Source organism: Mytilus galloprovincialis, chromosome 5 (assembly GCF_965363235.1).
Source record: "Mytilus galloprovincialis chromosome 5, xbMytGall1.hap1.1, whole genome shotgun sequence".
Classification (NCBI taxonomy): Eukaryota; Metazoa; Mollusca; class Bivalvia; order Mytilida; family Mytilidae; genus Mytilus; species Mytilus galloprovincialis.
In genome coordinates this window covers 17,588,650-17,616,396 of record NC_134842.1, presented here as the reverse complement: position 1 = coordinate 17,616,396, position 27,747 = coordinate 17,588,650, and the positions used below count along the sequence as shown (strand labels likewise).

The 27,747-nt window shown below is 32.6% G+C and overlaps 1 protein-coding gene across 1 annotated transcript; it reads right to left on the bottom strand.

Moving 5' to 3' along the window:
• Positions 1–4,738: 4,738 nt before the first annotated feature.
• Positions 4,739–14,929, bottom strand: LOC143074359 (glycosyltransferase 25 family member-like). The gene is made up of 7 exons (XM_076249851.1): positions 14,875–14,929; positions 13,860–13,966; positions 10,410–10,484; positions 9,172–9,229; positions 8,201–8,328; positions 5,872–6,075; positions 4,739–4,943 (listed from the first exon to the last, which is right to left on the bottom strand). The coding sequence occupies exons 1-7, from the start codon at positions 14,887–14,889 to the stop codon at positions 4,793–4,795; spliced, it is 738 nt and encodes a 245-aa protein (XP_076105966.1). The 5' UTR covers positions 14,890–14,929; the 3' UTR covers positions 4,739–4,792.
• Between the last annotated feature and the right edge of the window lie 12,818 nt (positions 14,930–27,747).

Here is a 27,747-nt window from a genome sequence, read left to right as displayed (position 1 = left end):
TTAGGCTTCATGTTAAAGATATAGATATTTAGATAAGTAAAGGGCAGTGTCATTGATAGTATAAAATAAAATTGAAATTGGAAGTAACTATTTAATGCTTTCTTCACACATTTAAAAACAATCCTTGTTTATTCTGCTTAAATTGAGAATGAAAATGGGGAATGTGTCAAAGAGATGCATGCATGTTACATTTTTGTTTAGAGGCCAGCCAAAGCACGCCTCCGAGTGCGGGATTTTCAAGTTGCGTTGAAAGCACATTGATTGCCTTCGGTTGTTGTCTGCTCTTTGGTCGGGTTGTTGTCTCTTTGACATATTCTCCATTTCCATTCTCAATTTTATTAAATCAATGTTAATGTGAATGAGAACCAACATCTAAAGTGTATCATCTTTATCTACCATGAATAAAAACAGTTAAGACAACATATGCAGACATATTTACAAGAGAATGCACATTTTGGTCACTGCCATTTGAAAAATGAAAAGTTTTACACAAGTATATAATTACATGTGTCAAATGTGTACAAGATCAATGATCGTAAGCATTAAGATTGTTCATGATACTTAACACATTATCCTTGACGTCAGTTCGATGTCATATTTAAGCACATCATGACAAGCATAATATACTTGTGGACTTCCAACATTGCTTCAGAAGCAGATGATCGTGTTAGTCGCAGCTAGTAATATCAGCAGAGGACATAACTAGAAACATGGACGACAACCAACTGGTAGACATTCTTTGATTTGGTTTTGATTTCACACTGGTAGGGGGAAGTAACATCCGGCGTACCCCAGGGAATAGTTTTATGACCATTGCTGTTTCTCCTGTACATAAATTACATAGGGAACGAATTACCCTCACATACTCGCATATTCGCAGTAGCTTACATTAACTAGCGATATCAACAAAGGGCAACTGCAAACATCTACAAAAAAGATCTCTACAAAATGGTATATTTGAACAAACCTTAATTGGCAAGCGAGATTCTTCAAAATGTTATATCCTCAGAATAACCAAAAAGAGACAAACCATCCGTTTCAACTACAACACCAATAGACATATCCTGGAATCGGCTGCATCAAACCAGTACCTGAACTTACCAACACAATTTCATGGGACAAACAAGTTAGCAAAGTTGTCACTAAGGGGAACCGAGCGGAAGGAAGTCAAAAAACAAACCTATCTTGCCCTTGTCCGACCTTACATTGAAAACGCCTGCAGTGGTGCATGCGACCCTCACTTACAAAAGCATAATTATATAAAACCAGATTAAGGTCATGTTTTTCTCTGGCTGTTTATGATGTCTTCACACTAAATCCTTTGGATGTTGGATGTGTACGGATTGATAGTTTAGTCTTAAATGCATGATTTTTTTATTAGTTGTTAGTGGCTTTGAACTAGCTGTCAGATAACTGCGAGTACTCTCAGATCTGTTCATTGTGTCTTTTTGTGTCGGGATGTATAAGTACCCGGCCACGCCCACTGATATTTTTATCCATCTGATGAGTTAAGCCTTTTTCAACTGATTTTTATAGTTCGTTCTTATGTTGTACTGTTATACCACTGTCCCAAGTTAGGGGGAGGGTTGGGATCCCGCTAACATGTTTAACCCCGCCACATTATTTATGTATGTGCCTGTTCCAAGTCAGGAGCCTGTATATTCAGTGGTTGTCGTTTGTTTATGTGTTACATATTTGTTTTTCGTTCATTTATTTTCATAAATAAGGCCGTTAGTTTTCTCGTTTGAATTGTTTTACATTGTCTTATCGGGGCCTTTTATAGCTGACTATGCGGTATGGGCTTTGCTCATTGTTGAGGGCCGTACGGTGACCTATAGTTGTTAATGTCTGTGTCATTTTGGTCTTTTGTGGATAGTTGTCTCATTGGCAATCATACCATATCTTCTTTTTTATAAGTTAGTCTAACGCCGTGCATCACGCTTTATAAAAAAACAACTACTCAAGATAGCCTGTTACAACACTTTTATAAGAATTGAACCTGACACCACAAAACAAACAGAAGAAAAATAGCACGTAAGCTGCTCTTTCATAAAGCCATTCATGAAAAGGTTACTATACTTATTCAATCACACATTTTCAAAAACAAGAAGAACTTCGAGACTCCATCAACCGAATACTCAGAGATACGTACAAGTCAGGCCAAACAAAGAAACCTACGAGTACAGATTGTTTGCCTCGGACCATCAGAGACTGGCATAAACTACCAGACGAACTACTAGATATTGAGAGCGGTGAAAAACGCAGAACCAAACTCGCCAAGCTTCTCTGTAGAAGCTAATCAACACGAATAAAAGATAGATGATATTGTCAACTAGCACCTGTACATTAATCTTGAGCACATTTTTGAACTATTGTTTATTTAATGTTATATACAATTTGTTTTTCATGTTGGTAGACGTCAAGCTTAATTTTGTACTTAAGTGATGGGTCAAAGAACCTTTTTTCGAGTGACGACATCACTTAGCAGCTATGTCGTAGATGTAGATGCACAATTTATATCGCAAAAGCATTCATTCTTCAAATTCTTATGACTCACGAAAACATATGATCTGATGATGATTTCAAATCTTTGAACAATGATCAGTTGTTGCTTGTTCAACATCTAGTGGCCAATATTACATGGAGATCAAATTAACAATCAATATTCAGATTTCGATTAGACCGTTTGTTTTCCCTTTTGAATGGTTTTCCACTAGTCATTTTCCAGGCCCTTTATAGCTTGCTGTTCGGTGTAAGCCACGGTTCTGTGTTCAAGTCCATTCTTTGACCTATAATGGTTTATTTTTATTAATTGTGACATGGTGGATGTAGAGTTGTCTCATTGGCACTAATACCACATCTTCTTATATCTATTTACATGTATTGTCATTTATCATATACAATGCAATATATATGGTTTGCAAGGTAGATCGTCGCAATGAGGTGAAACAGGTTAGAAAATTTGGACGCTCAGCGAAACATGATCGATAATAACTAAATATGAATAAGATATGGTCAGGAATATTGCCTAGCACAAGACGTCCTGCGAATTCTTACGGAATTTCTACTAGGGTTTTTCAATGCGCACAGCTGGAAGGTTACACGATCACTACATATACATCAAAAGTACAAATTGTGGCCTGACAACCAACGCTTGCAATGCCGAGTTATTCTGTCGGACGTTTTATATCAGAGGGATGACAACATATCCATGTCCTAGTCATAGTCAGCCACGTGTGTGTATATTGCTTTGCCATGAACTATATGTGAAGGTAACACAAATATCAACAAAAATTTGACGAGAACGGCGTCCCATAAATTAAATTTAGGCGTTTCAACTTTTTCAAGTTTAGAAGACAAAAATCAATTAACAATTCTTCATTGCATGATCCCTAATCAATTGATTAAGTCTAAGCATCGTTTTGTTATAGGAGAAATGGTTGTCATTAGTAGATTCTGATATGTCTACCCTTCCGGAGCACATAATAGCACACCCATTTTTTGTTCATTTTGGTTTACTCAGGCTGTTTTTTTCGAGGGAAACTTTCGTCGGGTATCTTTTTTGTAGTGGTGTTGTCGGTTTATTTCGACTTATGAGTCTTTAAAGGCATCTTCTACCATTTCTTTTGAAGCTGATTTTATCAAATGTTATATTTATGTATATTAAATATACCAACATTCTCTTTCCAGTTATCTGAACCACCTCTAAAAGAAGATGATAGGACGAGCACCATTATTAATTATATAGTATTAATAACTGGGTGTTTTTATAATGGCCCTGTTATATGTCCAAGGTTGTAATAATGGTCGAGGAAGTCTGTAATGGCCCGAGGCAACGCCGAGGACCATAACAGACATCCGAGGCCATTATTACTGACTGAGGACATATAACAGATGTCTCTCTCTCTCTCTCTCTCTCTCTCTCTCTCTCTCTCTCTCTCTCTCTCTCTCTCTCTCCGAGGCCATTATTACTGACTGAGGACATATAACAGATGTCTCTCTCTCTCTCTCTCTCTCTCTCTCTCTCTCTCTCTCTTTTTTTTTTTTTTTCTATCTGATGAAGCAACCATTATCAACTACTTTTTAGTGTTTGTTCATATGTTGTGGTATTAAACTACTGGAATGGGTTATGAGAAGGGTCACACCCGCTTACATGTTCATCCGAGCCACATTCTGCATGTGCCTATCCATAGTCGGGAGCCTGTAATTTCGACGTTGTCATTTGTTATGACTATCGTATTTGTTTTTCGTTTATCTTAATCATAAATCAGGCTGTTACTGTTCTCATTTGATGTTGTTTTTTTTTCGGGTATTTTTATAGCTTGTTTTGGGTATGGGGTGTCCTTACGCTTAAAGCCACACGGTGACCTATATTCGGTAACCTTTATGTCATTTAGTTTTGGGTGGAAATTTGTCTCACTTGCAATAATATTAAGAACATACAATACCAGTTTAAACTAATTGATGAGGGTTTATACAAAACGTAGTGAGGGAGCTATCAATTGATTTTTAAAGGATTCAAGGATTAAAATTCTTGTACTTTATTTTATGTAAGTTGTAATCTCTGATCTGCCTTTTTATCTGTCACTCTAATTCGTCTTGCCTTTTTGATCAGTTTATCTTAATTTGAAAAAGACATTGTTATCCTGTCTTTATTTTTATGAAAGGTTGTTGGAAGATACATGTAACAATACAATTTTGCGAACTTCACTGAGCAAATAATAATTGTAATTGGCAGACACATTTTATTGAAACCTTGAGAAAATTACAATTTTGATACACAAATTAAGTATCAAGTTTCCAAGGTAGAAGCAATTTTGCGTGAGTCTTCAGTATCCGATATGTATTTGGTCTCCCCGAACCACCATGACGGATAAATTAACAAAGGATTGGTTGCAACAGCTTTCAAATCATTTGGGTAAAAAAGTTTTTTCCATTCTTCCCTGAAAAAAAGGATTTTGTTCTATAAATTAATAATAAATTCATATAAGTTTTAGACTTCGATGCACGATATGTTTTTAATTATATAGTTGTTATTGGCTTTTAACTAGCTGATAGTAACTACAAGTACTCTCATATCTGTATTTGGTCTTCCTTGTGTAGGGATGCATAATTAAGTACTCGTTCAGGTCCACTCTATGTTTTTGTTAGATGTATTTCGATTTGTATCCATCTTATGAGTAAAGACTTTTTTAAAGTTTGTTCATACTCTGTTTGAAGAGGGTTGGTGTCTTCAACCCCGCAATACTTTGTTTATTCCTGTCCCAAGTCAGGTACCTGTAATTCATTGGATGTTGTTTGTGTTTGTGTAATATGTTTGTTTTTTGATCACGATTTTGTAAATCGTTTTTGATAAGAATATAATTACAAGTAATATAGACGTACATATGTTTTGAAGCTCAAATTGACAACTGGGAATGTTTCAAAGATACAACAACACAACCAAACAGCAGAAACACCACCAATGGGTCTTCAACACAGCAAGAAAATCCCGCACCCGAAAGCGGGATTTAGCTGACTTCTAGATAAAATGTATACTAGTTGATTAGTTGTTTATTTTAAGAAAAATAAGACCTTATTCGTATAACAATAAACTCATCATAGATTCTTTTTTTACGCAGACGCGCGTGTCGTGTACAGAATATTTAGTCTCATCAGTAACGCTCGCATAAAGAAGTTTAAAAAGTCAAAATAGAACGAAGTTAAAGAGACCATTGATGACCCAAACAATTTTATCAAAAATTTTTGCCCAAAGAAGTTAAGTTTATCTATTACTGTGGTAGAAAATGCAAAGTTGAGTAAACAGTTAATTTAATGACTATGACCATTTCAATAATTTTTGTCAATACTTGTTATTATTAAATTTCTTACATTGGATGTCTGTTGTACATAATTGGTATCAACTCATCGGTTGGAACTAGTTTCTGTACTGGTTTCTGCTTCAGTATCTTTTTCGCACCTTTTCTTGTGATTGCATACGCTAACGCCCAATAGGAAAAATCTGGCCACATCGCAAAATGCGTTCCATCCACATATTTATCAGCAGTTGCATTCATGGGCTTGCGTCCCAAAAATCTACAACAAATCAATTATTTAGTATACAGAAAAAAAAAAGACCATCCTAACACATTTTTGCAATTTGGTTGTATGTAATAGAGAAGGTTGAATTAAATGACGCAAATTATCTTCGTTTATGTAAGTTATAGTTACGTCGATCTACTGTCACTTGGGTAACACATTTACACTCACAATTAATTTGCTAAACAGAAGATGAAATAAAAACCTACGTGGTTTGCAATTCACTTCTGACAACAAAGATTGGATGTTAAATGATTAAAATACAGTTCAAGATATGACAGCTGTCTCATGATGGATTCGAACATTTATCTTTTGTTAAATCAATGCGAAACTAATTTTCGAGGTTATCGATTAGTTTCTGTACTCAATAACCTTGAAATTTAGTATTTGCGTGATCTCACGAAAGATATTACACAGACAATATTTTATTCTTTCGTTTCTCTTTTAATCCCTAAGTTTTAGCAACACATTTGTCGTTTTGAAAACATTCACCGGTCCTTTTTATAACGATGCTTCAGTGCTTTCGAGTTATTAACACCTTTAGTCAATAATCCTGTAGAAACATCATTTTTGTATTTTACAAAGTCATACAAATTGGGTTTTTGGTTTGGATTTCATGTTGGAGAGATCTCAAAATTCGCACTTTAATGATTGGTGGTGGATCAGTTGTAAGACCTCTCCTTAAACAAAACTCATCTAATATACCAAGCTTATCACTTTAACCTGCAGTCTAGTGTATGATCTTCATAAAACTCATAGTAGCAAACAAGTAAAAAAAAAATAAAGTTGAAACAAAACTATTTAAACTTGTGCCAAATTCATATCTTGGTAAATATCATCTAAGGCCATATGTGTTTGTTGAAAATCTTTAGTGTAACCAATTATCCAAAATCTCATAATCCGTAAAAATAATCGTAGAGAAAAACTTTTGGCCAGCACAGGAATACTGACTACCGGACAGATGACACCGTGGGAAACAAAACGTCCGCTTTCACTGGCATTGACTCAAAGTTTGTTCTATCTCATTTAAGATAAAGATTTTCTCACTCGGTACGCCTGAAGTGCGTAACGTATACACAAGACACTTAGCCCGGGAGTAGAAAAAAACACCTTACTGCATGTTTCATATATTTCAACATTTGAAGGATAAACTCAAATATGAGGTTCTTGGTGGGGATAACAAAATAGAAAATTATTTGTAAAATATGTAAAATAAGGGCGAAAATAAATGAAGGATTTAGTTTAATTTGTGAGTAACTAATTTTCATGGATTACATTTCAACGTCCAACGAAGTACACCTTTTTGGGGAATTTAAGCAGACTTTGGCTAAACAAATAAATAAATATCCACGAGAATGCAAGTTTTCCTTCATCCAGAATATTGCTTCCCAAGAAAATAGATGAACCCACAGTTGAACCCACTTTTTTGGCTTATTGAAAATTAAGCTGAATCAAATAATTCAGACAGTAGAGAAGAAAAATCTGTTTTAATTGTTGATTACTAAGACTTAAATAAAGAGTAAGCTATTAATATTCAATTTATGAAGTCTCTAGTCTAGTCAAAGGATCAGAGTTGTCTAGCTTAATTGAACGATAAATTGTTGAAATTCGATAGCATGTTTTTATGTGTTGAGAAATTTTAACTTATGACCAGTGCATGATTGGATTACATCTTTCTTATTGGTCAATGATCTTGCGAGGTCAGCACGATTTCACATGTAAGTGTCGTGTGGTCACTTCCTTTTATCATCAGCATTTGATGTGTTAACTTGTAATTCTTATCAAAAAAATTGTGAATAATTCCCATCCTCATACCTCCATTAATGTTATCTGTAAAGTAGATATGTATATAAGTTTATTTGGGTTGTGTGTGCAGCTTTTTCTCCCCACTTTTGCTATTTTTTGTTATCTATTCAATTGATATGATATTAGTAAATATTATTTCGTATTAATTATGTTGTATTATTTCATATTAAACATGAAGTTTTATGTCAAATGTTTAATTTGCAAAATGTACTTTTTTTGTATTTTATGATTTTGAATAAATGTGCATATATATGTTTGTGGTATCCAGCTGTCTATCTTAAAATGTTTTCGTTTATCTTGGACCAATAATACTCACAAAAGATCCCAATCAGGTACAAACTCTTCTATATCGGCAAATGACCTAGACAATTGTTTGCGAAACATAGGAACGAATTGGGCGTCATCTTCTAGTATAAGAACTCTTTGGTAATTTTTAACTACCATCTATGAATAATAAAAAGAAATGTCATGTTAAGTAACACTTTTTACTCTCCAATTTCGAAATCGATTTATCGTTATCGAACTGTAGTAATATTTTGGATACACGCTTTTAACTAGTGTTAAGTTAGATTCAATTTGATCTGTTGTGTTCCCTTATTTTAAAATTTAATTTGAATGATCAACAACAATTGATGAAAAAAATAATTTTGCGGAATAATTCATCAAATTTAAGCTAAGAATTATATACACCAAATTTGCATATATATAAAAGAAACAGATCTATACCGCTTTCAAATAGCTATATTTCAATTAACCAATAACTAATCCCGGTAATGAAGTAAAACCGAGCGGAAACCATCAACTATTAGTGGTAAAAGGGACAATAGAAACACTGAACTACAACAAAATCAAACGCCAAAATACATAGCATCGTACTCATGGTAAACGAAAAAATACTTGTAAAAGAGGTAACTTTGAATTCAGGTTCAAAATGTATAGATCTATGCAACTACACAGAGACAAAATAATTGTGTTCTGTTAAAGGCATGTTTCTACATAACACACGTGACCTTAATTGATGATTTCCAATAAACATTTTATGGGGGTCTTTTGGTAATAAGAAGCTTTCTTTGATAATATGTTGCTATGATTTCGACGCTAACAGTTAAATAAAATACATTTTTTTTCAAAATAGGAGCACAAAAAACCAGCACTTTAAGTGTCAACAACCGTGAAAAAAAGCCAAACGTACGCAATCTTTCAGACAAAGTTTTCAATGCAATATATGTAAGGCCAAATATTCATTCCAAGCAGCGCCACAACATTGCACAATATCTATTAACTTACATCTTCCAATATGTAATAATGAGTAAGTGCACATCCAATTTCACCATAGGTCATATTCCTACAATGAAATATAAAAAACACGAATGAAATGTTAAGGCATGCAAGGCTTTCTATAACACAACTGTATGTAATGTGTGTCGAGTATCAAGCGTTTTTTTCCGAAGGTAAGAAACTATCGAAAAGATCAGATACGTCATACCCGTGTCATTAAAATCGATTGCAGACAAATACATTCCAGATTGTTTTGTAAGAATACAGGTCATCAGACACACACAATCTTCCCAAATATAATTTGATCTCCTTTAATATATCACCACTAGTAGAAAAATGGTTGCCAGTTGGACCTATGTAATTATTGCTATTTTGTGAATTTTTCCTTTGATCTAATTTTGTGATAATTTTTCATATCATGCTACTCGGTGGAAAATTATCGCTAGAAACTTAGGATGCATTTGCGTTTCTAATGAAATTGACATGAAATTGACAACGTCATCATAGGTAAAATAGCGATAAACAGATTATCGTTGGTACCTGCTCAAGCGAGAAAATCAATCTCGTTGAGATGATCAACGACAATCTATAATTCTATACAATGCTAGTATATATGATGACGTACATTTTTAAAGTAATCGTCCAATACCTAAGTCCTATCACTGCATCGAGTGTGATACATTATTTATATTGAGACCTTTAAATATTAAATTGTTGATAAATATTGTATTGTAAGGGATTTGCTTGTTGTATATGTTACTCTTATGACTTTAAGATAATATGCAGACCAATTTACCTGTTTAATGCTTCATTTCAATTGATCTGAAAAACAACGACTTCTTTTTATGTGACGTTATCGATCATGGTCGCCGTTTTCCATTGGGTCACAAGAAGTATTTCAAAGGAAAGCAAGACCATTTGACATCATAATCAAATTTAAACTATTGAAGAAATGAGATCAAACGAACTTCACTATCATTCTCTCTAGAACAGTGGCGGATCCAGAAATTTTCATAGGTGGGGGCCCACTAACTGACCTAAGAGGGGGCCCGCTCCAGTCACGCTTCAATGATTCCCTATATAAGCAACCAAATTTTTTTCCCAAAAAGGGGGGGGCCCAGGCCCCCTGGGCCCCCCTCTAAATCCGCCTCTGTAGAATACAACCTTCGTGAAACTTTTTATAATTACCTGTACCCATTTTCATCAACTATATACTACTAAAAGCTGTATGATAGTGTATACGTTACCTATTTTGATATATATCTGAATAGCCTTGTAATATTTGTACTCCAAGTTTGTCCAGTTTTTCAGTATTCAAATTTCTATTGATTATAAAAAAACACATCTTATATCGCACATGCATATGGCGCTGTTTGCTGTTTGACAAATACCACTTTGCAAATTAATTCATTGATAAAAGACTAGCTTGTCTTTTGTTTATCTGGATCAAAATAGTGTACAGTTAAACCAAATGCAATTAAGATCTTTACATATGGTTTGAATTCGAATTTTCTGTAAGGTGATATGGATATAGTTGGTTTTCTTATATTATAAAAAGAGTGTGCCGTTGGTAAATCAAGTGACTTCATACATCTTTTCTTGATGAATTCCTCATCTAATAATTCTTTTTTTTAATCGAAATGTTTTACATCCTTAAAACAAAGATTAACAAACACATATAGAAAAAAAGGACATGTCGGTTGATATTTTTTTGGGGTAAAATTTCATTCCTGTAAATAATAAAGAAAAATCCCTGAGAAGAACTTTTTTTTATTGAATTGATCAGTTAATCATCTAAAAATTCTTTTTTTAAATAGAAATGTTTTTACATCCCTAAAACAAGGATTAACAAAAACATTTAGAAAAACAAGAGGCTCTCAAGAGCCTGAATCGCTCACCTGAATTTTTTTGGTTTAATCTCTCATCAATGATTATTTTGGCTTTTCAATTTATTTAAATGTTCTTTGAATCGTCCTATTTTCTTCAAAAGCAAAAAAAAATCATTTTCTCCTATGTTCTATTTTAGCCATAGGAGCTATGTTTCTTGACATACAAGGAAATGAAATATAAAATTTATACTAGATACTCTGAAACTCTGAAACTCATTTAGCCTAAGTTTGGCTGAAATTGATACAGCAGTTTCATAAGAGAAGATTTTTTAAAGTAAGTCAACATGATGAACAAATTGTGAAAAAAGTCTTTAAAGGGCAATAACTCCTAAAGAGGTCAATTGACAATTTTGGTCAAATTGACTTATTTGTAGATCTTACTTTGCTGATCATATTTGCTGTTTACAGTTTATCTTTATCTATAATAATATTCAAGATAATGACCAAAAACTGCAAAATTTCCTTAAAATTACCAATTAAGTGGCAGCAACCCAACAATTGGATGTTTGATTCATCTGAAAATTTCAGGGCTGATAGATATTGACCTAATGAACATTTTTACTCCATGTCAGATTTGCTCTTAATGCTTTCGTTTTTGAGATATAAGCCAAAAACTGCATTTGACCCCTATGTTCTATTTTAAGTAACGGCGGCCATGTTTTTTGACGAATCAAAAATCAAAGCACACACTTTGTGCAGGATAATCTAAGGAACAACCATGCTAAGTTTTAACCAAATCCATTCAGTAGTTTCAGAGGAGAAGATTTTTTTTAAAGTTAGCAAATATGATGAACAAATTGTGAAAAATTGTCATTAAAGGACAATAACCCCTTAAGGGGTCAATTGACAATTTTGGTCATATTAACTTATTTGTAGATCTTACTTTGCTGATCCTTTTTGCTGTTTACAGTTTATCTTTATCTATAATAATATTCAAGATAATGACCAAAAACTGCAAAATTTCCTTAAAATTACCAATTAAGTGGCAGCAACCCAACAATGGTTTGTTTGATTCGTCTGAAAATTTCAGGGCTGATAGATTTTGACCTAATAAACATTTTTACCCCCTGTCAGATTTGCTCTAAATGCTTTCGTTTTTGAGATATAAGCCAAAAACTGCATTTGACCCCTATGTTCTATTTAAAGTAAGGGCGGCCATGTTTTTTTACGGATCAAAAATCAAAGCACACACTTTGTGCAGGATAATCTAAGGAACTATCATGCTAAGTTTCATCCAAATCCATTCAGTAGTTTCAGAGGAGAAGATTTTTTAAAGTTAGCAAATATGATGAACAAATTGTGAAAAATTGTCATTAAAGGACATTTACCCCTTAAGGGGTCAATTGACAATTTTGGTCATATTAACCTATTTGTAGATCTTACTTTGCTGATCAATTTTGCTGTTTACAGTTTATCTTCATCTATAATAATATTCAAGATAATGACCAAAAACTGCAAAATTTCCTTAAAATTACCAATTAAGTGGCAGCAACCCAACAATGGTTTGTTTGATTCATCTGAAAATTTCTGGGCTGATAGATCTTGACCTAATGAACATTTTTACCCCATGTCAGATTTGCTCTAAATGCTTCCGTTTTTGAGATATAAGCCAAAAACTGCATTTGACCCCTATGTTCTATTTTAAGTAACGGCGGCCATGTTTTTTGACGGATCAAAAATCGAAGCGCACACTTTGTGCAGGATAATCTAAGGAACAATCATTTTAAGTTTCATTCAAATCCATTCAGTAGTTTCAGAGGAGAAGATGTTTGAAAAATTGTTAACGACGACGACGTCGACGACGTCGACGACGACGACGACGACGACGGACGCCAAGTGATGAGAAAAGCTCACATGGCCTTTTAGGCCAGGTGAGCTAATAAGGACATGTTGCTTGATATTTGTTTTTGGTAAAATTTAATTATAGAACTTTTTTTTTATTAAATTCATCAGTTAAACATCTAATAATTCTTTTCTTTAAATAGAAATGTTTTAACATCCTTGAAACAAACATTAAAAAAAAAGAAAAAAAGGACATGTCGGTTGATATTTTTTTTTGTGTTAAATTCAGTCCTGTAAATAATAAAGAAAAGTCTCCGTTAACAATAAATTGTAGATTGGTAACATCAGTGTTAAAGGTTCCAATATCATCAGCGTAACAAAAGTGCAGTTCAACCTAAAAGTCATTATAGTATTATGTTGCAAATCCTGCTTGAAAATAAGGCCAGCTAATATGTGCAAGAAGACTGATAAAGATATAAGAAATGTGGTATGAGTGCCAATGAAAAAGTTAAATCACAAAATTACTGAACTTCGGGGAAAATTCAAAATGGAAATTCCCTAATCAAATGGCAAAATCAAAAGTGAGACAAGTCTCCATGCTTGCTTATTGTTTGCAATGACAATAATTGGAATGATAACTTAAGTACATATAGAAGGACATTGGTCCTAGTTTGATTCATAGTTTAATAACCTCTTATCTTATAACTACAAAATAAATGTAAAAAGTATAATTTGGTTTTTATTTGTTTATGAATAAAATGAGATATGTTATGAATACAAATACTAAGTGAGACATCTATCAAAAGGAGTTCAAATATAGTGGATATATAACCACATACTATGTTTACGTAGTAGAGTTTTATTTATATTACATACTTGTATTGCAGTTCATATTAAACAGATCATTCTAAAAACAAAAATGCGGCACGATAAAACTGATTGCATCAAGTATTTAATATATGTTTGATAAGAACAAGTTCACAATTGATTCCTATATCATTAACTAATTAATACTTAGTACCCTACCGTCCATCAACAGCATGAAAATATGTAAAGTCAAGTTTCATTTCATCGGCTGCCTTCTCCAATCTTTGTCGTCTTTCTGTTCTTCTCTTTAAATGCACGATATAAATCTAAGGTGAATAATAATACAAAGTTAACGATTTAAAAAGTAAATTTATAAAAAAAAAAAAAAGAACTCCAAAATAAATTATAAATGGAAAATCGCTAAACAAAAGACAAAATCAAAGCTCAAACACATCAAACGAACGAATAACAACTGTCGTATTCCCGACTTAGTAAATGCATTTTGTATGTAGAAAATGGTGGATTAAACCTTGTTGTAAAGCAAGCTTAACCTTTCACTGGTATGACGGTCACATGAAATATAAAAACTTCCTTCATTGAATGATTTAAGCCTTGCTGCAATTTCAATGTTATAGAAAAGAGTTGTTTGTTAAGAAAATAAATGATCAACAAAAGCTAAACGGTTAATAAAAAAGCTATATGGCATATTTAAATCAATAGCATCAGATCAAAAACAAAACGACAAGATGACCAACTACAGTCAACAAAAAATAACTTAGACAACTATAGTCTGATGAGCCCATGATTGATTATAATTTTGAAAATTTTAAAGAAATGGTTTTACTACAAGTATGTGAAAACCAAACATGTTCAATGGTCCATGACAGATAAATCCTGTCAGACAGACATTACAATCATTCAAACCACAAACTGTAGTGAACTTATAAATGGTATAAGGAAACTTAAAAATTTGACCAATTTACCATGATAATGAGGACAATGCCAGTTGATACATTCTAAACAGAACAAAGAGTAACCAAAACACAAGACTCAACATTCACTAAAGAAACATGACAACAAGGTCAAATTCAATGGACAACCTGTTGAGCTGACATGTACATCTTATATTTTTCAATGATAAAACATTGTTTAAACTTTGAGGTCATATCTTTATAAAGATGATGCGCTTTCACGAAAATCTAAAAAGAAATGATTATTTTTCAACAAAACAAACCTTATCAAACATCATAGTATCTGGTTTGAAAGCATATTTCGATTCTGGCGGGAAATCTGAAAACAAAGAAAATAAAAATTACAATTATTGACAATAAACACATCTTGTTTATTTTTCGACTCAAATTATAAAAAAACACCTCTCAAATGTATTTAAACAGCAGTCTGATTTTAATACTTATTTTGTGTTTACTTTTATGTTGGAATAGTACATTAAATCACACTTTAGTCCTGACAAATACGAAGACAATACAAGTAAGTGATATGTTATATATCAAAATAAGATACAGGCTTGCGAGTTAGATAATTTCCTCCCAAGGTATCATCAGCTCAGTAGTATAAACATATGTTCTAACAATAGTATGACTTATTTCTAAGCAGATGCTTGAAGACGGCATTAAACTTCTATTTTGACAATTTGAGTCTTATACCAAAAATGTATATTACGAACATTGTTAATCATAACCCAAGTTATGTTGGATGAAATGTTATAAATTGTCCTGCAGATACACAGTAACTAATTTTGATTGGCGATTTCCTTCGATTTTCATATAAAATTTGTAATTTTCAACAGCAACATATAGTGCTTTTATTTTATGAAGTATTCAAAATTATTTAAAACATTTTTTTTTGTAAATATTTGATGTATAATGTATAATGTATACTCTGATATTCAATTTCCATTATAAGTTGACACCATGAATTCTAATTGATAATGTCCTTTTAATAAATCAAATATTTAACAAACTTAAATTAATCGAAAAACTAAGAATTCAATCCCTAGACTAAACTACCTTAGTTGTACCTTTGACGAAATCTTTCGAATTATTTGACCTCATTCATGCGTCACCGATTATTTCTTTTTTAGACAAAATACACGTCTGAAGTATAAATCTACTGTCCTGTATTTATGATATTGATTATATAAAGATATATGCTCTTTTACAGTCCTTCCTATGATGATAACAACTTTATTCGTTATCAATACATCTCATAGAGTATATGCATTTAACAAACATGTTCAGAGAACAATGGCATCAGTTACCGGTCAATAATCTACGCAAAACAGAATGGAATCAAATCGACAGAGTAAATACTATACAGTCATCAATTACAGATCTGTTTAGCAAAATTCTCGTATATAACGGAAAAACAATAGTTAAACAACTTTGGTCTTTCCCAATAATATGTTCAAATATACGTTTTTGTTACATCGGCTTCCGTAAATGGTGCATACAGCTCATTATCAAAGTTTTTTCTGGGTTATCATTTTCTACATTTGTATATATTTATGTCTTTCATTATCAGATTTCTAAAAAAGTAGTGGTTCACTTTCATGTTCCACTTTTCTAATTCTTAGTAAAATTGTTTCAATTTGGTCAATTTAAAACTAGCTTACAGGTTGGTTTTCTTTTTGGTATTTTGGATTTCTTTTTATCCAATTTTCTAGGGCTTATACCTCTGTTTTGTTAGATTCAAGTTCGTATGAACAAAATGTACTAGAATAATTCAAAATATCGGATAGCATATTATTCTAGCTATATACACTAACGTGAATGTCACTGTTTACATTATTTGTCCTTTGGTATCTTTTTTTCTCTCTTTCCGATCATTATTCTTCTAATACATTTTTAAATACAATATAAGACTGTTTATCTTGTAATCGTCGATATCTTCATTCCGTGTAATCAAGCTACATTCATGATTGAAACATGTACATTGATCTTTTATCACATTACTTGTACTTTCAGGTAAAGATTAATATGAAGCGACAAGAAAACCCGTTGAACATGCATACAGTCTGATTGTTTTAGCAATGTTAGACATATAATTCTGATTAATTACGATGTAGTTTAGTACTACATTTTTACATTTGTCGTTCCTATGAAATGTATTCACAAAAAACAGACATAGCGATCCTACATTCTGGTTTTCGAAGACATGGTCAGCGGTATCGGAGTCGGCGGCGTCAACAGTATGGTTCAGTCTGTGATATAGTTGTTAAAGTCATCAATAAATTTGTCAAAACTACATGTAATTTTATGAAATTTGGACAACAGGATGTACGGGGCGCCGGATGGGACTCTTGTGGTTTTGTACAAAATTCAATTCTGTCATAACAAATCTTTTTTGTCTTACAAAACCATGTGATACAGACTTCGTTTTTTGAGAACTTCAATTTTTTTATGACACAATTCATTTTTGTCATGACAAAAATGTCATGACAAAAGTCAATTTTGTCAAAAAGGTATGCAATATAAACTTATTTCAATGTTATAACGACAAAATTCAATTTTGTGACGACAAAATTCAATTTTGTCAATTTTGTCTCACAAAAGTCAATTTTGTCTCACAAAAGTTGATTTTGTATGCAAATTAGTTAACAGAATCCAAACTAAACTAATTTGCATACAAAATTGACTTTTGTCGCCCAATTTTCAAATTTAAAAAAAAATAAAGTCTGTGTAACAAAAATGAATTTTGTCATGAAAAAAGTAACTTTTGTCCACTGAAAGATAATTTTGTATGACAAAATTTTAAATTTGTAGTATGCTACAATTTTTGTTTAACTGGGCTCATTTTTGTTGAACAAAACTCACTTTTGTCCGTACAAAATTGAATTTCCAGTAAAAAAACACAAGAGTCCCATTCGGCGCCTCGTAGGATGTTTGTGACTCAAATATGTATGAGAACATTTAATTTCATTTATCAGAATTTACTGAAAATGTATTGCAGTTTTTTGTCAGTCTACTTGAGGTTAATGTTTTGTTAGCGATCAACAACTTTTTCAAACCTAAATGGAATTTATGAAATTTGATCAAAAGCTTAAGTATGACAAGAATACAGAATCCAGAGCTAATTTTGTAAAAACATTAACTTTTATTTTTAAAGTTTTTGTTCATAATTAACACTCAGTCTGAGGTTCAAGTTCCTCAGTCATCACTTACTTTGTCCAACCTTCATGGAAATTTATAAAATTTGAACAGAAGCTTGTTTTTAACCAATATACAGTTCCCATTGCAAAATTTAGAGGATATTTTTTTTTTTCATTTTTCAATATTTTACTGAAAAACGGACCTTATTTCAGTAATCATGAAGATAAGTCGGGGATTTAGATTGAATTTTTTTGCACAACAGTTACATTGTCAAACCTTCGTTGAGAGTTATGAAAGCTATGGCAGAAGCTTCTAAATGATTCACAGAAAATGTCTGAAGCAAACATTTTAAAATATATTTTCTTCATTATTAGTGATGTATTGTTAAAACGGTTTCGTTTGTTACAGATATTACTTACAGTCGGTCATGTATTACATTGTTTTGACAACACAAACTGTTTAACCTTCATAGATTTTTATGAAACTTGGACAGAAGCTTATCTTCAAGACCAAGGAAGAGCATCCAAAGAAACTGTTTAATTATTTAAAAACTTCTGTATACAAGCCTTCTTTTAAAGTCAGGATTACACTTTGACATTGACAGCGGCAATTGCAGGCGTTAACCCCTTGTGAAACTTTTAATGTATTTCACCGGTGTCTGATCCGAATCTGCCGTTATATATACGTGACCCGTCGATCTACACAACTGTAAAATCGTATTGTAAATGCTGTTAATTCCAAAGTAAGACCTTCCAATAAATGGTTTTAAATTTGGTTATTTTGTTTCTGCAAACGTATTCATTTTTATATCTTCTAAGGCTGTCCAGAGAAAATCCCAAGTATTTCGCATTATTCAAAGTTTTGAAATTGCTAAACGCACGTTTTTTTTTTACAAAAGACTCATCATATTCAAGATAAATTTAAGGAAAATAAATTAAAAAAAGTAAGGAGCCGAGAGGACTTGTTTTTGATACCTATTTACAAAAAAAAAAAAAAAACCAAGGCTATCTATTCGTAGTGTAGACATTTCTTTTGCGGACAGTGAATTTATGAATATGATCGTATCAATTAATTCACGTTAACTGGTCTGGTAATACATTCGGGGAGGAACGTCCTCAAGCAGTGACATTGACCCTTTGGTTGTCAAAAAATCATTATTGATACCAGACTTATAATTATGATCGCCTGACTCGCGTATGTAGAGAGTTCTCACCACAGTATCATTATTAACTGTAAGATTAGGACTCATCGCTTTTCCACTCATTACCCGAATGATTGGTTCCCACCGCTGTTCTACTCATTACCTGAACGAATTGTTATCATCCCTTTTCCACTCATTACCTAAATGATTAATGCTCACCACTGTTTGTCCCATTGCCTGTTAGATTAGTTCCAACTACTGTTCCAGTCAATGCAAACACAACCAGGGTTGCTAAATACATTACCATATTGTTTTACAAAGACAAAATCCAGTTTACAACACTTCACTTGAACACTTAAGACGTTAATATGAATCTAAACAAAAAATATTGTCAATAGTGAAAAAATAAAACCGACTAAAGTTCAGGAGTATAGAAACACCTGTGTGAATAAAAAAAAACATGATTTACATTTGTAGCTTAAATAAAACAACATTTAATTGATGGTAAAAGTTCAAAAGAGTATAAGTTTACAAGTCAACGAATCTTTTAAATTCAATTTAAGGTCAAGGATCAGTAAATGAACTAGTCCATAGATTTTTTTTTAATTTAGAACTCGATTAGATATTGAAAATATACATCAGAAAATGTAAAAAAAAGTATATGTCACCGACTTCGTTTTCGAGAAAAAAATCATTTTTAAAATGGTCCGAGAGGGTACTAAATTACATTGAATATATAGGGGGAATCTGTATTTTTCTTCTACAATTTTCTGTTTCCGGTATAAATCACGTAAACCGCTCCATAGATTTTTTTTTTTAAATTAACATTTTCTTCCTCTTTGTCTTACGAATTAGATGATGTTAAAAAAAAATATGGTCACCGACTTCGTTTTCCCTGTAGAAGCGACGCAAACTCAACATTTTGGCAAAAAACCCATCAAAATTCGTGACGTCGTATTTTTATTATATATAACGTCAAGTTATCATGCTAATTATTTCCAACGTTCTTCGTGTTGATTATGCACGATTAATATGTGTTTCGTATTGATAGATTCTTTTTATCTGGATAATTATCATTAATTTTTATTTTGTATTTCCGATATTCTCTATTCTTTATATTTAGGCACCCCATTATGCTCTTTTTCTTTTTTCTTTTTCTTTTTTGCCTTTTATTCTGCAATTTTTTGCCCATTATTCTGTATTCCGTTAACCTCAATCAGACCCAATTTTATGGAACATTTTAAAAAGAAATTATACGTTATAAAAAATATGATACATGTATGTTCATTATCAATACACATGTCTAAAACAATTACTAATTCAAACAAAAATACATTGTAAGTACATGAACGCAAAAATAGTAAAAACATAAAAATAGAAATCATCAGGTTTACTGTCTACAACATACAAGTTGACGCAATAAAAGATGTAATTGAAACTATAATTTGTTATGCCCCCGCAACTAAAAGTTGGGGGGGGGGGGTGTTACCCCTGTCCCTATGTCCGCCGTCCTTCCCCTATTATAGTTAATCCGCATAACATCTACAGTTTGAATCCTAGAACGTTTTCACTTTGTTGTCTGTTTCTACATATATTGAAGGTGTGCATGTGGTCAGGGTTGTGATCTTTATTAATATTTGCTCTAATGGGAGATTGTTGAATTTTGTCACTTTTTTTGGTAACTAATTCGTATATCTCTTAGATTATCGTGTAGATCATCTGTTTGCATTTTTTCTCCGTTCCGATATATGATTTGGCAAATTTTTGAAAACAACGGTTACTTTACTTTAGCAGCGGAACATGTAATAGCTCGTTTTTTGGTACTATATCACGACAGATCGAGTTCTGTCCATATACTACTGCTTAACATCGCATATATAAACAAACATTATATCAACGATTCTACAAATTATTGAAAGAGTGTCGTGCGGTTATTTATACATCTGCAAGTTAACAATTAAAACACGCAGTCAAACTGACATCTTTGTGAATATTTTTTTTTGTTCTGTATAAAATTTATTGTATACAAGTCTACAAAAACGTTTTAAAAAGTTTAGTAAATAGTTATTTTTCCATAAGTGTACATGTGTATGCTCGAAGTATATATAGAATCAGTACATGATACACAACATGCGACAAAAAAGGGGGGTAGTAATAACAGGAAACTAAATTAAACTTAGGAGATAACTGTATTGTATTTTAAGCTCCGACGGCATCAATTGGGGATTTGATGGTCGCAAATTAAGTTTACTGGCGACGCGTTAGCGGAGACAGTAAACGGGTATTTGCGACCATCAAATCCCAAATTGATGCCGTCGGAGCTTAAAATACAATATTGTTATCTCCATTCTAATGAAACTACAGAAAACAACGTTAAAACATGTATTTAAAATCTGTCATATGCCGTCTGCGCTTGCGCGTACGTCCCATAGCATCAAATTGTCAATTGATGCCATGTAAGAAAGTGACGTTATCCAATCAAAATGAACGTTACAAAAGTTGTTGCATTAGAATAAGGCTTTGATCGATGTAAACTTCAATAAAACTGGAAGTTACACAAGGGGAACAGGAAAATAAGAATATATTGCATCACTTACGACAACCTTTGAATTGACCAGTGACTTTTTTATTTATTACTGACCAGCCACAACGAGATAATCCAACGAGTTTTTAAGGGTTCATATGAAGTGTGGACCTAAATGTTCTTTATCTTTAAATATGACGCTTATTCTGTAAAATCCTCAATAAACAATTTTGTAAAATTCTTCTATAATTAAATGATTTCTTAATTCTGTACATGGTTCTTGTCTGTGTCTACACTGTTGTATTAAATTATTATTTCATTTTCTGTTGTTATTCTTTATAATTTTGCAAACTTTTTTGTTCAATTTTTACATTCGCCAGTATCCGTTATTCTGCAACTCCCTTTGAGATCTTATTATATGTGACAATAAATTAATGTCCTTCTCTCTCTGATTTTCGCTTTCTCTCAAGACATTGCACGATCTTTGAAGCACGGTGTATTTTCCAGAAGATACATCGTGTAAAACATTTACAAGGAAACCAAACATACGGAGATTGAGATATAACTTAAAAACAGATGTACAAATTAATGTTTAATATGCCTACCAAAATAATCCCCCCCCCCCCAAAAAAAAAAGAAAACACAACAAAAAACAAAAAACAAAAAAAAAATACAATCGCACACAGGCTGAGACATGACTCGTAAATGTTTATTTTGTTATTTAGTTCATCCACACAAATGAGGGAGGGGGGCGGACCGGGATCGGGTATTTTTAAATACGGGATTTCGGAATTAATCTTTTCGGGATCCGGGAATTCTTTTTTCGAATTTCGGGATGGCGGGATTTATTTTAAATTACTTTAAATTCGGGACCTCTGGATTTCATTTTTTAAAGTCCGGGATTTCGGAATCAGGACCCCTCCTATTTTTTTAGTAGGTATATAGTAGTAGTATGATATAGAGTTGATCGATATAATCTCGTTCTCGACCTTCAAGTTTTATGGGTGAAATAGAATTGAGAACAGTTCTATTCTATATTTGAGATGCTACTTTCAGGGTACATTTTTATTTTTTATTCGGTTAATTTTTACCCATATATATATATATATATATATATATAACACGTCAAAAAGGGTACAACATCACCATTAAATAACTATAAAATATACAAATATTAGATATTTCGGATAACAGATATCCTTCTTCAATAATAGCACGATGTCAAATAAATCATGTCAATATATTCAAACTGAGATACTTTTTCTAAATCTTGAATTTATACAATTTGAGCGAACACCACAGACGCTGATACAATTTTAAAATTTCCAAACACGGCGCAAAGATTACAAAGATATGCCAAATGAAAATAGTTATTTTCGTTGTGAACTGGCACAACTCTAGATTTCCAAAGGTTGTGACAGTTGAGATGTTATAACTGCATTGAGAGCAGTCCTGAAACAAAAAGATCAAAAATGTCCTAACCGATCCAGGATGGTATAAATTAGACAACGGTAGGGCAATTACAAAAGAAACTACATATTTAAGCCTCCCAAACGAATAGCAGTCTAATAATGATTGAAAAAAATAGTTTTATATAATGAGGTTAAATAATTGAACGTGGCAACGTACTTATACATCATCCCGAATCAATGGAAACCTGTAATTTAAACTGTTATTTTTAAAAATAATTTCGAACTGTAAAGCCAGTACTAAATCCGGCGTTGTTTGAAACAGGTGGTCACAGGAAAATGAGGGACTCGTTCTATGTTTTTTCAGTTATGCTCTCTGGGGAAACTGTCCGTAACTTTCTTATCCAAAATCTTTCAGGATATCTGTTATCCGAAATATCTAATATTTGTATATTTTATAGTTATTTAATGGTGATGTTGTACCCTTTTTGACGTGTTATATATTATATTTTGTAGTGTACAGAATCATATTACATGATCCATCGCCCTGTAAGATTGATCGTTGACTATTTATTCAGTCATTTTATATATATATATATATAAAACAATTTCCTTTGAGGAGACAACCATACGAATCAATACTAGTAAGAAAATTCTGTTAAGGATCCACTGAATGTTCTTTTGTTAGGATAATATTCCATGTATAAGTCTTTAAACCATAAACTATTTATACATGTATCTATTAAAAAGATTTGTGTTCTATTTCATCGAAACTTTCAACAAAATTGCGGACGTGAAAGAAAACACCATTAGAAAAAAACAAACACGTCAGAATACAAAATGTAGCGATGGATTAATGATCGTGAAACATCATTTTTGTTTATTTTTCATTTGTTATAGAATCATATTCAAAACAGTGTAGCTGTGGCCATTGACAACCTTAAATTATCCCATTGACTGGGGCAGATTAGGTGAACGTGTGTCTGTAACGACAACTGCTCACTATGTACTTGTTAAACTGTGGGGTCACAAAAGGTTCTCAACACCTAAATAAAGAAATTAGAAAAACTAATCAGGAATAACACGCTGTTTTGATTTATATCAATAATATAAATCAAAACATAAAGTTATTCCTGATTAATTTTTCGAATAATTTTAATATTAAAGGCGTTTAGAACCTTTGGTGACCCCACAGTTTAAATTCTATAATAAGTAAGTAGTGAGCAGTTGTTGTTACAGACACACGTTCACCTAATCTGCCCCAGTCAATGGGATAATTTAAGGTTGTCAAATAATGGCCACAGCTACACTGTTTTGAATATGATTCTAGTCTAAAAACTGTTGTATGAATATTAAATTATTGTTCCGACCGTAAAGAAGGTTAAAAATTTAAATGTATTATAGTTTAGTGTCATCTATATGACTGACTGACAGCAGCGGAGAATTTATGACCAGTATTAATTTATGTGGTTCATTTCCTTTTCGCTACTTTGAAAATATTTTTAATTGTTCCAAATGGTGTGATAATTTTCAAAATAGGGGATATCTAGTCTTACCGTACAAGACTAAGTTTAGTATTAATTAATGTCCCAAACTTGCACCCCATTCTTATTTCCTGCTACACGATGTCTTTTCCCAGTGAATATAGCATGTATAGGGTTTTTGTATGGACAGTTTTGACATACTACGTATAGAATACAGGGGCGGATCCAGGATTTTGCAAAGTGGGGCGAAGTTTTCTAAAATCGCCGAGCGGAGCGAGGCGAACAAATTTTGGGACCTTTTTTTGGCTAAAAAACATAAAATAAGTGTAAAATGCACTTTTTAAACGGTTCTTGACGTGGGGCATGTATATTTAATAGTTGCTGTTAAGTGTAAGAGTTGGACATTTTTGATGTATTCTCCCCATAAATTGTCTATCATAAAATTATAGTATGGGTCAAAAGCTATGATCTGATATATTTCATGTGGGACTTGTCAGTAAAAATTAGACATGGAAAATTCTCGCTTGTTGTAAGTTAAGTTAGCATAAACTCACAGATTTCTTGTTGTAAACAAGATACACGCCGCGCTATTCGATGAATTTTACAATACGAGCGACACGAGTTAAAAAAGACAAACAAGCAATTTTTATACAAATGTTTGGTTGATATGTTTTACCCAACACAATTGAAAATTAACCAAAGGCTACGAATGAGTCTGAAATGACTACGAATTTATGAATGAAGGTCGACAAATGGAGACATTAAGGCCACACCAGCAGGCAGGTTGCAGTCTGATCTTGATAAAAGTATTCGATATATCAGTTCATGCAAACCCCCGTCCCGAAAAAAATACGCCCGTTTTTTATTTATTATGTTCATTTAATGCTATATTATTCTGTTGGAAATTTTCGTTTCTATTAGCCAAAAAGTGGACAAGATTATTGTTTTCAATCTAAATACGGCCAGACTCTCAGATCTCAGACTGCCTCCTCAAACAATGGCTCGAACCTTGCACTTTAAATCTATCCAGAGCTTATACTGACTGGGGATAATTATTCAGCTATGTTATTTTAAGATAGGCGTGGGCGTTTGGGGTTAAACATAATTTCGTAGGTAAATAATATTAATGTGGAACTTTTTTCATGAGATTATAATAGAGTATAACTTTTTTTGGTTGAATTGTGAAATAAAAGTCAATACGTTCTTGCTCACTCCTTTGTCGCTTTGAAGGTGTCATGATTTTTCATGCTCAGAATTGCAAATGTGTTCCTGTAATTTGAATTTCAAAATGACTGAGAGACGTTTTTTCGACGAACTGGTCAACTCAACCATACCGAATCACTCTACTGTGATGCGACTGCCATATAAGTGAGAGGTTTAGCGCTATAAAACCAGGTTCAATCCATCATTTTCTACATTTGAAAATGCCTGTACCAAGTCAGGAATATGACAGTTGTTGCCCATTCGTTTGATGTGTTTTATCATTTGAATTTGTCATTTGATTAGGGACTTTCCGTTTTGAACTTTCCTCGGAGTTCAGTATTTTGTAGTTTTACTTTTGAAATAATCAGTAAATACTGGCGAAAAAAAATCTGTATATGAAAAGAATTGTCTCATAAAAATTAAATACACGGGAAATGGCAAAGTTTACGAAGTCTAGTCTAAATCCAAGCAAAAAGGGGGGCGTACGCCTTCATGCCCCCCTCTGTATCCGCCACTACACGCAGTTACTGACGGCTTGTTCAAAGCCAATAACAACTAATAAAAAAATCAAGCATCTAAGACTAAATTCTTACCAAGATCTCTGTAAATCAGTGTTGATTGAGACCCACTGGAAAGAAATGCACCACTATTATTCTGTGTAACAGATTGTCGTTGTTGCGTCAACCAGATTGATTTCTTGTTTTACTTCATTTGAATTTTAAAAGTGTAAGAAAAATTGATTTCTTGTCCAAAAATACCGTGTGTTGCACTTATAAACATTTCTTCCTGTTTTTAAAACATACTAAATGTTTATAATTACATGATTGTGTAAATTTACATTCAAACATTAGATGAATTGCATTTATTTCAAACGTGCCAGAAAACATGCTCATATTCGAATAAGCTGACAATAATTCAAGTGAAACAGGGATGGGGATATACAAAGTACTGTAAAAGAAAAGTTAGAGTATCTATACTAATAAACGAGAAGACCTAATTTTGTGTGTCGCTTCTCTTCCTTCTACAATGAATTAATCATCATGCCTCTGTGTTCTATATAGGTATAGTCGCATTTGTCATCTTTTCTTATGATTATTCAGTTTGTGTTATTTTGGGAGGAAAACGAAAATAAAGGTGTCAGGCCACCAATTAAAAATCTCTATCTGTTCAACCGAATCTTGCAATTTTCACAGCTATCTAAATATTTTACCTTAAGTTTAACTTCAAGGAAACCAGGTATATCCTGAATTGTACATGTATCACCTTTCTACATGCCAATTTTCAACCAATGTTTAAAGTCTTATATGAAATTTCTGATCTTGAAAATACAGGTACTACCAAAATAACTCCCTGTTTTCTTGAAATCTTAAATTAGTGTACTATGTAGCGCATTAATCCTGAATTTTTAACGCAAACTCATAGACAAGTGAATTTTGACTCAAAATGGTCTAAATATATTTCCCTTTCACCAGAAGTTTCATTTCTGCATATTTGTTGGTTAGTTTAAGTAAACAATGACATCAAAAGTACTATTTTGTGTCAGAGTTCAATATACTGTCTAGACCGCACTGTTTTTCCTCATCACAATTATGTAGAAATAGTGGTGAGCAACAGTGATCAACAGTTTTCACACTTGTTTTAACTGGTCGGCAGACATCCAAACTCAAACACCTGATTTTCGTTTTGAAGGTCGTCTTCATGACTTTTCATATTCATTTTCAAAATCCTGTAGCATTTCTTCAATTTTAGCAAACAAGTTCATTCTCCTAGAAGATACATACTTTCCGTCAGATTTACCGTTGTCCCATTGAAAAGTCGCCGGTTGAAATTTTAACATTGCAAAATCTGGTCAAAGGGACGTAATTCGTACAAAACGTCGCAATATTTCGCGGAATCCGCTAGACGGCGTTCATTTACTGTTACTTGACCTTAATGCATGTTATCTAAAGCTATCTTTGAAACATAAATTTACATGTACAGTTCATAAACGTATTGGTTGAAATTTAATCTTAAACGTGAACCGTTTAAATGATTGAAAGAGTCATAATGTTTGCAAAAGGGTCTTTCCAAATATTTCTGAAATATTACCAAAGTCGTAAGCAACATACGGAATTAATATGAAAAAAAGATCTAGCAGGCATACAGGCTGATACAGCTGTTTATCATATTAATAAACATAAGTTTGTTAGAAAAGGATATTGTGGGGTAGAAAAGGTTAGGCAACCTAAAATGAGCAA

Bases quoted from the DNA above. Each gene is read 5' to 3' on its own strand.
- LOC143074359 (XM_076249851.1), bottom strand. The intron at 8,329-9,171 runs GTAAGTTAATAG...TATTATTCATAG, and splicing joins ATTATTACATATTGGAAGAT to ATGGTAGTTAAAAATTACCA. The intron at 4,944-5,871 runs GTAAGAAATTTA...CCTTTTTTTCAG, and splicing joins ATGTACAACAGACATCCAAT to GGAAGAATGGAAAAAACTTT.